Consider the following 11757-nt stretch of genomic DNA (forward strand, 5'->3'; position numbering starts at 1 on the left):
AAGAGGAGTGCCGAAAGAAGAAGCGAGAGTCGGCTTCAACTAGCGGACAATTCACGAACTACGCATCGAATTCCAACTACGACAATCGTAGCAGAATGTTCACGAATTATGCATCGAATTCCGACTACGACGATTGTAGCGGAATGTTCATGATGAGGCACAAAGTGCACTCAATGGCGACACAAGGTGAAACAAGCACCACACCCTCAGAGAATGTATGGTTTGTTGACTCGGGAGCATCCGGCCACATGACATCACATGAAGATTGGTTTCGGGAATTATGAAAACCCAAACATCTTGGATATGTTGAGACAGACGATGACATGACTCATCCAATACAACATATCGGGAACGTCCCATTCGGAAACGACGACAAACAAACCTACCTCAGGAACGTACTGCATGTGCCTACCATCACAAAAAACCTGGTCTCGATTGGCTAGATTGTCGAACAAGGAATGCAAGTACGATTCAACAATGATGGGTGCTTTATCGAAAGAGGTGATCAAGTCGTAGCTCACGACCGTCGTGAAGGCCGTATGTTTGTCCTCGAATCAAACGAGATAAAATCGACCATGTTTGCAAAGGGCCTCAAAGTCAAAACCGACCTAAACTTGTGGCACAAGAGAATTGGTCACATCAATCTCCAAAAGCTTCAGAACATGAAATCGAAAGGAGTCGTAATCAGACTCCCGAACTTTACTGCGAAGGAGATTACGACTCGTACAATTCAGAAACCGTGCCAGTTCGGAAAGCAATGCCAACATCCATTCCCAAAAGAGCGGAATGTGAGCAAAGGGATCCTGGATATTGTACATTCCGATGTATGGGAACCGGCCTAGACAACCACACTCGGCAGATGCCGATATTACATCACATTCATTGACAACTTCTCCAGGCACACCTGGATCTACTCGATGAGACAGAAAAGCGAAGTGTTCGGACACTTCCAGAGGTTCAAAGCCGAATTCGAAAAAACTACAAGTCGGCACGTACTCTGCCTTCGATCAGATGGAGGCAAAGAATATTTCTCGGATGAGTTTATGACGTATCTCCGAAATGAAGGAATTCGATGAGAATTTTCATGTCATCACACACCTCAGCAAAATGGCGTAGCCATGCGGAAGAACTAGCACATAGTAGAGGTTGCACCAGCAATGATGAACAAGAAGAACTTGCCGAAATAATACTGGGCAGACGCGATGAACACGACCGTATACCTCATGAAAAGGTGCACAACCTCGGGAGTACACGATGCAAGCCCCCACGAGAAGTTTCTTGGTAAGAAGTCGGACTTATCACATGTTCGTATTTTCGGCTCAATCACTTATGTGCATATTCTTGATGATACGCAACAAAAGCTCGACCTGAAGTCAGAGAAATGTATCCTCGTGGGGTACTCGCTCAAACAGAAGGGGTGCAAATGCTACAATCCATCTACCCGAAAAGTTCAAACAAGTCGAGATGTCGTTTTCGACGAGTTCGCATCCTGGTACGCACCAGAGACAACCTCGACTCCGACTCCACTCGACCCGAAATACATTGAAATAGAGGCAAGGGTTTAGGGTTTAGGGTCGACGAAAGTCCAATCACGACCCAAATAAGTGGGCCACAAGAACCTCCGAGTGATCAAAGCACATCTCGACCGAGTCCGAAGCTAGAGAAAGGGAAGGCGAAAATGCCAGAGTATGAAGACGATCACTTCAACGGCAACGAATCGACTCACTCCCTCGATAGTGAGTTCGAAGCCCTTGACATCTGGACAAATGGAGCGATGAAAGCCTTAGTATCCACAAACGAGAAGCTCCGCTGATCCACTCGTGAAAAGAACCCCGTAAGCTGATTCGGCTACAACAATTACATGGCGTATCATTACGCCTTTATGATGAAGGTAACATCAATACGGGAGCCGGAAACCTTTTTCGAAGTCGTAAAGGATTTGCGATGGGTCGACGCGATGAATGAAGAAATGCAAGCCCTATGCAAAAACGAGACATGGGATCTTATTCCTCACATTTCGCACAAGAAAGCGATTGGCTGCCGATGGATTTACAAAGTGAAACACAATGCCAACGGCTCCATAAATCACTTCAAAGCATGGCTTGTTGCAAAAGGATACACACAAATGCACGGAGTTGACTACGAAGAGACCTTTGACCCGCCGGCAAAGATGACAACTGTGCCCCATTGTGCGAACCGTGCTTGCAATTGGAGCAACAATAGGGTGGCACCTCCATCAGATGGACGTGAAGAACGCCTTCCTCCAATGGGAACTAGAGGAGGAAGTGTACATGATCCAACCACCCGACTTTGAATCGTGCCATCATCCTAATGTCGTGTGCCGACTCAAGAAGCCACTCTATGACCTCAAACAAGCATCGCGTGTGTGGCATTCGAAGATCACGCAATATCTTCATCAAATCAGATTTTGAATGTCAAAATCTGATAATTCTCTATACATCCAAAACGAGTAAGATAGCCTAACCTTCATCGTCCTATACGTGGATGATTTGGTCAGCAGAGGAAAGGAGCTTGCCGAGATTAACAAGGTCAAATCACTTCTCTCCGGTAGATTCGAAATGAAAGACCTTCACGAGCTCCATAACTTCTTAGGCATCGAAGTAATTTGGACACCAGTCGGGATAATGATCTCACAACCACACTGCGTCCTCAACTTACTCTACAAGTTTGGCATGATGGAGTGCAAACCTGTGTCCACCCCGCTTGACCGTAATCTCAAGCTTGATATCGATTCTGGAACAGCCGAGTGCGAGCCAACTCAGTATCGCCAATTGATCGGCAACCTCATCTACCTAACCATTACGCGACCCGACCTAAGCTATTCGGTTGGCCTACTTAGCCAATTCATGCAGAATCCGCGAAACCTTCATCTTGATTGCGTAAAGAGGGTACTTCGGTATGCCAGTGGTACGATGGATTACGACATCAAATACATGTCAAATACGATAATTTGACTCGAAGGGTACACAGACGCGGACTGGATAGGTTATAAAGCGGATAGACGGTCAACATCATGATTCGTCTTCTCCCTCGGTAGCAAAGCAATCTCATGGAGTAGCAACAAGCAACCGACAGTCGCACTGTTGAGCACGAAGGCCGAATACAGGGGCACGGTGGTCGCCGCGTGCGAAGCCGTATGGCTCAAGCGTATACTGAAGGATCTGGGCATACCCATCAATGATTTGATTCGTCTATACTACGACAACATGAGCAGTATCTATCTGGCGCGGAACCCCGTATTCCACGCACAAACTAAGCATGTCAAAGTGCACTACCGCTTCATCTACGAATGCATGCAAGCCGGAGATATAGACTTACACCACATCAACACGAATCTATAGGTAGTTGACATTTTCATGAAAGCCCTGGGTATCAACAAGCTGCGGGAGTTCGCGTCGAACCTTGGCCTATCTATTCTCGACCAGCCGAGCTTGAGGGGGAGTACAGAACAATGAACCGATTGATTGATTGAAGCCGAACAAGGAGTACGCAACCGAAAAGCCGAACAATCGAAGTTTGAAGCGTTCTGAAGACCGATCCGAAACAATTTTTCGATATCCGGAAGTTGTGTTCGAAGGGGCGTCTTGAGAATCAAACTCAACTTCCCATAGAAATAGGTTTCACACTAGCTCATGGACATACCAGGCTAGTTTTGTAAATAGTAGAAAGGGCCCTTGCCCTAGTTTAGTTGGTATTTAAACCAACCTATTGTAACTTTGTTACTGTTGGAAGTAATACATAGTTTTCTCATCTTAAGACTCTCTCTCTCTCTCTCTCTCTGTTTCTCATAAGTGCTCATACACACACACATAGTCCTACCGCTGCATACAATCACTCTCCTTTCTTTACACTTCTGGTGAGCTTCTTTGTCGGAAGTGAGATGTCCATGTTCTTGTTGTTCCAGAAGAAGGAATGTCTTTGTGTAGTCTTTGCTTTTCGGTTAGATGTAGAGGATTCTCAACTCTTGTGCTCTAATACCATGTAAAAGAATATGCGCAGAAGTGTATGCGGAAGACACAAAGTACATAGTCGGTTATCCGAAAGTATAACAGTTAGGTAAACACAGAGAATGTAGATACACAATATGAGAGAGAGACAAAGAGAGCAGACAACAATACTTAATTCAAAATAATCAACACTCTGTACATATGACGTGCTCAATGAGCACTTTTATACAAGCCCTAGGACTGACAGAAGTAGCAATGGGCACGGTTTCAACTCAAACCGAACCAAACTATTAAGCTATTGTTTAATGGTTTATTGACCATTCCAAAAAAAATTAATGGTTTGGATTTTTGATAATAAGTTCGGTTTCGGTTCTAAACCTCGGGTTTATAGGTTTTTGGCAAACTTTTTTTTTTACCTTAATAGTTTAATTAATGATTTTTTATTGATTTAATTAATTTATAAATGTTTATTTAATTGAATGGTTCAATTAAATTATTTTATTGATTTAATAAATTTAACTTAAATGCTTATTTAATTTAATGTATTTTTGTTTATTTAGATGTTTAATTAGTTTGACATAAATGGTTAGGTTTAAATTTTTTATTTAATGGTTCAGTTTGGTGTCAACTTTTCCTAAACGGTTTGGTTTGGTTTTTGTTTTATATAAACGGTTCGGTTTCTTTGCCTTGAAACCAAACATAACTGTTTATATAAAACAAAAGTATTGACAAGTACTTGAATGCTCATTAACTAAGCTTGACACTAATAACCTATAATAGTCTTATGTACTAAAATAGGAATATAGGTCCCTAACGGCTTGTTGGATTCCATCTGACTCGGCCTAGCCGATTGATCTTCATCCGATCCCGCTCTCGGTTTCTTCAACCAATCCGATCGTAGTCGATCGGTCTCCATCTGATCCAGCTCTTGGCTTCCTCAGCCGATCCAGCTCTCGACTTAAACACCTCACGCATTTCTCTAAGTTAGATTTTATTACATGACCAAAATATCTAGATACAGTCTTACCAAATGCACTAAGGGTTGCCACTAGACAACTTAGAATATAATCTCACGAACATGAGATCGAGAAATGGTCGTACTAATGGAGTCCTTAGAGAGGAAAGGATAGATAGATTATGTCACATAGAGGTAGAGGATGAGTATCACTTTACATGCAAGTGTCCAACTTACGCAGAGATAAGGGCAAAAATACCAAAGACATAGTACTAGGACCCTTATCTCGATCCATCTTTTCATTGTTACATGGGGATGGGTGTGATTGATCCGACCCGACCCGACCCGACCCACCCGTAGCCAGGGCATTGGTGCCTAGAAGATTGGGTCTGTGGGCTCGGGCCTAGCGGTCACGGTCGGGTTTTCCGAGGACCCAGATGGAGGGATCATCGGGGCCTTCACTTGGGCTTCTCTCGAGAGGTTCCATGACGAAAAGTAGGAAAGAAAAGATAAGTGAAACAAAGCTAGCTCTATGGTATATCTATATATATATATATAGGAAATAGTGTGAGATCAATTTGTTATTCTTTTTCTTTGTGGGCTTTTTGGGAAGAGGAGGTCGTGGGTTCGAATCTCGATTCAATTCAATCGAGCCACAGATGATGAAGATGATGATGATGATGCAGAAGAAGCTGCAAGTTCCCCGTGTGATGATATCCATCCATATCCCACGTCTCTACAGTGCTTCATCCGACCTCTCTCTCACATTCAGCTATGGCTTCTTCTTCTTCCTCCTCCTCTCTCATCACCATCCCTCTTCTTCTCCTTCTTGTCTCCATGTCCCCTCCCTCCCTTGCTTCCCAGCACTGCGATTCAAGATGCAGGACAGAGAATTGCGGCAGCGATGGTGTCTGCATATGTGACCTTCCTAGCAATTCTACAATGCTTCTTGGGGATCGATCATTTTTGGGGTAATTCCACACACACACACACACACACACACATACTCACAGTCACACTTTAAACCTGTATTCTGCTATAAATCTCCATTCTCTCTGTTCTCCTTCTTCTGTTTTACTTCCTGAATTTACTGCATTGGATCTGAAATGGCAGGGTTTCCCTTCTGCTGTAAATTGTGTGTAAATGTGCATTATGTATTATATATGTGCAGTAATGCATGCATGCATGCATATTATGTGCAATGTGCATATACTCTGTTGAATATGTGTGTATTCAGTATGTTCTTATATGTGTTCAAGATAGTATATTATGAATAATATGAACACATTTATCCTCACTGCCTTGAACCTTTACAGCAGAAGATTATACGACTCACCCCACAGAAAATGCCCATCACGACTATATGGGTATTCCAGATCAGATATGATCTGAATCGTGATAGTACCTTTACACACACAGAGAGACTTTTCAATACTTGCATCATAGATACTTTTACATCACTGTACATACATATAACACATTATGTATGTGCTCTAATGTCTTAAGATCTTTTTTGTGCACACGATCTATGCATGTCTACTCCATTATTTCAATTTACATATTATATGGATGTATCATATGATGCATCCATGATCTGAAGCTATATGATTTGGATGGAGAATAAATCCACATGTTCTGATTAATTGATCATGTTTAATAGGTTGAATGAGTAATTTTGTAATAGATATGGATCCTGATTTCTAGCAACACTGCTGGTTGGATATGCGGATCCTAATGCTGAACAATGCTACTGGATGTGCATGAGTGTGAAGAAAGGAAGAGAGATAGATAGAATTCGTTCTCGTTCTCAGAGGTTATCTGAGGCAGAGGCAGAGACAAACCAACAGATATAACTCACTTTGCTGAGGTTGTTCGACAAAGACGATAATTTCATGCAATTCAACTCCTACACTTCACAGCCATTGAGTAAATTGGCATGATTTTCAACCTAGGTCTATCGGTTAATAGAAATATGGTTTTCCAGTGGGGTAAATCTTTGAAGGATAATGATGGTGTTATATAAATGTCTGCAATGGGGCAACTGTGTACATGGGGGATTTTAAAATGGAAGAACAAAATATAAAAGTAAAAGCTGAAATGAAAAAAAACAAACCTTCTTTCCGAATTTCACTGTTTGGATCTTCCATGATGATCAATTGGGGGGACTGGGCCAAGCCCATAGCCAGAGATTGAACTTGGATTCTGTCAATTTTATGACTTTGATGGCATGGTATCAGCATCCAAGCCAACGGAGAAAGAAGAGAGAGAGAGAGAGAGAGAGAGAGACAGGAGAGAGTGAGAGAGAGAGAGAGAGAGATCCCTTGATTACCTTATTTCAGGGGTAAATTTTGCGACATACCTCGGACCATGTGCGATGGTACTAACAGCTTCTGGTGCCAAAATGGGACTTGCAATGAGATTGTCCAAGGGGAAACTTACACTTGTTTGTGCGAAGAAGGGTATGCGGGGGAAAATTGTGAATTAGAGGGAATACCATGCGGCGATTCGTACTGCTTCCACAATGCTGAATGCATACAAGCTGAGGACCCATGTGATTGTCCAGCTGATTGGAAGGGTAGCCAAGATTGTTCAATGCCAACAGTAAAGAGTAAGTAAGATTTGCTTGTGGATTTATTCCCTCTTGTTTAGTAATATCATCTAGTCTCTAGTTCCATTATATGACACTTTTTTTTTGTGTTAATCCAGATTCTGTCAGCGGTAAGCAGCCGACAGGATCCTTCAATACTAATAAGCACAAGGATCATGATGAGGTGATTGCAACTTAATTTCCGTTATACGCTTTGGTTACCTTTGCTTGATGTTAACTCTCTATATCTCATGCATTCAAGGTCTCCTAAAGAAACACACAAATAAAATTCACCCCTTTCCTGTTCTAAATTCTATCATTGAACACCTCACCTTAAGTGGTGGTACCCATCCAAGCTGTATATAAGTGGTGCTCTCCCTATTCAATCTGCTATGCTGATACACCCAAGATCTTTTCAAATGGGTGAGTACATTAGCACTTGAGAGTTACTTCACTGGCATTAAAGCAAATCTCTTGTTTTCTTTACATTACAGTGGTATCTTCCAGTTGCCATAGTGGTGGTGGTGGCGATCGGCATTCTTATTGGTGTAAAGTCGATGAGAAAGCGGGCGGCAGCGACAAAGTTTTACAAACTTCAACAAGTGCAAATGCAAGGGTTTGAGGAAGATGAAGAGGCATTAGCGCATGGCCCTTTGACAAAGGCACAAATAGTTTGAAGCATCCTTAATTATTAATCTGTGTGATCTAATGAGGCACATTATGAATCACTAAGCACCGGAGTCCAATCATTGCCAGTAAAAGATGTAGAAAAGGGAATGTACGAGACCGTCTTTGACTTAGCCTAGATTTGTCGTGAATGTTTACTTTACTTGCAAAGGATTGAAGAAGGTTTCTCATCTTTATGCAGACCCACAAATTTTCAATATTCATTTAATTCCTAAGAGAGTCATTATACCAAATTTGAGCAGCAAATCAATGTTAGATATGTTTTTTATGGTTCTACAGTAGAAAAAGGTAGTGTTTGCTTAAGACAGAATGCAGATGATGAACTATTTAGACTGGCGAAAGAACATGGGTTGAATGGTATAACTTTATGGTTGATTGCACAGCCAACTGTTGAACAGAACAAACCCTTCATATGCACATATGCTTTGTGATATATCCCTCAGCTCTGTAATGTACATCTGAGTATGCCTGTCTTAAGACAGGGATGCTTCAAAAAAGTTTAAACATAATCATACTATTCTCTAACATCCTAAAAATTTGTATATGTATTATTATTTGTCATGAATGCTCAAAAGGTAATGCATTGAGATTGGCAAGACTTAAATAACGTTGATTAATATGGCTTATGCAGCTGGCGAAAATTACTTAGCTGCATCAAATAATAGAACTAAAGATTGGATGCATATTGGAAGTGCTGTTTAAAAATAGTTATCATAGCAAAATCATGGATGTGAGTAGTGATAGGTAGCAAGAATGGAATAGGAAGAAAAGATAAATGGTAGTTTAACTCCATCATAGTCTGAAATGTGGGCCAAGAAATGCATATACTCTAGCCATTAGAAAAATTATTTAAAAATCATCACTGTCCAACTCCTCAAATTAAGATAATACACATGGTTTATAAATGGAAACATATGCTGAGACCCACATTACCATGCTTACTGGTCAAACCATCCATTAATGACCACTGTATAATGAATGAAAGTTTATATAATGCTCACACCGATTGATGGTTGCTATATGCTGAAGAACCAACTAACCTCAGTTAGTATGTGAGTTGAAGCTGAGATGAGGCATCAGTGGCTGAAGCCATCCCCATCACAGCCCTCATATGGCGAAAGGAACACATGTTTTTCATCCATCAACACCAAATGATTAAAGATATGATGCCTTTTAATGATTGCCAACATTTACTGTCTTCCTGGAAGCTCTACAATGGATCATGAGACAACAAAATTGAGAATCCAAAACAATCCCCATCACAGCGATTGCAGGGTATATGTATGCATTACAATATTGAATTGATGGTTGCTCTAAATGATGAAATGTGACAGCGAAGGCCAGAAATGGTATGGTCAAAAAAGAATCTGTAATGAAATTTTAATTTTTCTGCACAGGGACCATATAATCGTTGGATATTATCAAATTCTTTTGTCATTCAGGGAGGATTATTGTATGATATTTACTTATATGAAGTTGTACAGTACAGTTGATCCCAAGACAAGACGATATAGAGAATAAGATCGTATACAATCTACTTAATTTGATGGCTTGTTGGTTACTGAAGAAAATATATGTTTGCTATCCACTACTGATTTGATAGCTTTGCTGCTGACTGAAGAAAAGATATATGTGACATCCACTGGTTTAAATTTTGACTAGAAAAGAGAAGATCACTCATTCACTAAAAACAATACTTTCTGGTTTAAATTTTGTCTTTTGAAAATTTTCCAGTTGAAACATATTTATGAAGGGGTAAAATTCCAGATAGAAATAAATCAATTCTCTTCCAAAATCCATACTTTTCTCACCATTCTTCTTAGTCTCTCGCATGAAAAGATAAGAATTTCTTCCAAAAACTTCACGCAAGCTACTTGAGAAACAGTCTCAAAACATCAAAGATTTCAAGCCCTAATTCTATTGCATCATGATAGCAGCTTGAAAATTGGTCTCAACAAATCAATACTCCAAAAGCAAAGAGAGCTACTAGAGAACGTGTCTCAGATGATTAAAATATTCCAAATGTAAATGGTACATACATTAATGACATCTGCTCAAATCGGCCACTGTATCATGAAAGCTACTTAAGAAATGGGCATCAATGTATCAACATTCCAAAGGGTAATGCTATATACATCATGAAATCTACTTGAAATGGCCACTACATCCAGATAGCTACTTGAGAAATGGTCTCAAAACATCATATACACCATGAAAGCTACTGTCAAAAGGGTCTTAACAAATCAAAATGTTCCGAAAAGAAAATGTTATGTTCACCCCGAAAACTTCTCCAAATACTTGACATTTCCGAAAGCCAAATTGTATGCACATCATGAATGCTTCTCTCGAAATGCTCAATATTTGCATTTCCCAGAAAAATTGTATATACATCACGGATAGCAGATCAGAATTCTCAATATCTCCAACGCAAAAATGTTTATATACATCATGAAAGATTCTTGAGAAAATGGTCACAAGAAAACGATCAAGAGAGCAAGAAGAATCACAGCAATGACTGAATATTTCAGACCTGCTAAGGTTATGGTTATGGCAACTAAAAAGAGCTGCCAGAATATTTGTAAAATAGCTAAACCTAACAAACCAGTGAGCAGAAGAGCTAAAACGTTCTCAGGTGTCGGATCCACAATCTCCCGCCACTCGATCTGGAAATATCCATCGTTGAATGCAAGAAGCCCTTCAAAATCTTCTTCATTTCCCTGCCCTTTCTTCTTAGACGTCGTTTCTTCCTCTTCTTCTCTCCCGCTGCGCCCAAACCATCCCCGGGGAAGCCTAAAAAACTGGAATCTTTTCCTAGGAGAAGATTCCCCTCTTGCCTCAGCCGAATATTCCTGTCTAGATGCTCCTGCTTCTACTACTACTTCTTCTTCTTCTTCATCGGGAGTCTTTGGTGAGGGAATCTCGTCCGAGGATTCCTGAGCAGCACCGGAAGAATCGCTGTCGAGATCGGGGCTTCGATTGGCGAACGTTGGGGGGATGAGAGGGGAGGGGGCTCGCCGTGTTAAGGAAAGAGAGCGAGAGGGAAGGGAGGAAGGGAATAGGGTTTGATGCTTACCTGCTTGACAGAGGGGCAGAGGAAGGGAGAGACGAAAGATGTGGCCATGGAGAGCGAGATCCACCATATCCTCTTCTTCTTCTTCTTCTTTTCTGCTACAGACAGACAGAAGCAGGGGAAGCAGGGGAGGTTTCTGGTTTTCCAATATTACAAATATAGCCTCTTCTCTCTCTATTTACAACAAAGTTCTAGGAGTCGGTAATGGTTCGGTTTCGGCTTATCTGGTTTGGCCTTGTCCACACCAAACCGGTTAAGCCTAAACCAGATTAGGATAACCAGTTTGGTCAGACTCGTTAAGCCTAAACTGGTTTAGGAACAGATTAAGCCAAGCTGATTAAGGCTTAATCGGCTTGGAAATTGATTTGGCCCAAACTAGGTTTCCAAGCTAAGAGTCGGCAATCGATTCCGTTTCGGCTTATCCGGTTTGTCCTTGTCCAAACCAAACCGGTTAAGCCTAAACAAGTTGGGAGTTTCCAAACCAGTTCCT

The 11757-nt window shown here is 41.2% G+C and overlaps 2 protein-coding genes across 2 annotated transcripts; one reads left to right on the forward strand and one right to left on the reverse strand.

Annotated features, from left to right (window-relative positions):
* The first annotated feature begins 5670 nt into the window (after window positions 1-5670).
* LOC147847768 (uncharacterized) lies at window positions 5671-8412 on the forward strand. Its single transcript, XM_087338846.1, has 4 exons — window positions 5671-5894; window positions 7263-7531; window positions 7630-7694; window positions 8005-8412. The coding sequence occupies exons 1-4, from the start codon at window positions 5698-5700 to the stop codon at window positions 8185-8187; spliced, it is 714 nt and encodes a 237-aa protein (XP_087194972.1). The 5' UTR covers window positions 5671-5697; the 3' UTR covers window positions 8188-8412.
* A 1772-nt stretch (window positions 8413-10184) lies between these two features.
* Window positions 10185-11354, reverse strand: LOC147847769 (uncharacterized). Its single transcript, XM_087338845.1, has one exon. The coding sequence runs from the start codon at window positions 11335-11337 to the stop codon at window positions 10669-10671; it is 669 nt and encodes a 222-aa protein (XP_087194971.1). The 5' UTR covers window positions 11338-11354; the 3' UTR covers window positions 10185-10668.
* Window positions 11355-11757: the final 403 nt, after the last annotated feature.

Source organism: Azolla caroliniana, unplaced genomic scaffold, assembly GCF_043228905.1.
Source record: "Azolla caroliniana isolate FFs.n. ecotype wild unplaced genomic scaffold, voAzoCaro1.0.p SCAF_689, whole genome shotgun sequence".
Taxonomy (NCBI): Eukaryota; Viridiplantae; Streptophyta; class Polypodiopsida; order Salviniales; family Salviniaceae; genus Azolla; species Azolla caroliniana.

Coding starts and splice junctions, on each gene's coding strand:
- LOC147847768 (XM_087338846.1), top strand. CDS start 5,698: ATGGCTTCTTCTTCTTCCTCCTCCTCTCTCATCACCATCCCTCTTCTT. Junction 5,895..7,262: donor GGGGATCGATCATTTTTGGG/GTAATTCCACAC, acceptor ACCTTATTTCAG/GGGTAAATTTTGCGACATAC. Junction 7,695..8,004: donor AGCACAAGGATCATGATGAG/GTGATTGCAACT, acceptor TTTACATTACAG/TGGTATCTTCCAGTTGCCAT.
- LOC147847769 (XM_087338845.1), bottom strand. CDS start 11,337: ATGGTGGATCTCGCTCTCCATGGCCACATCTTTCGTCTCTCCCTTCCT.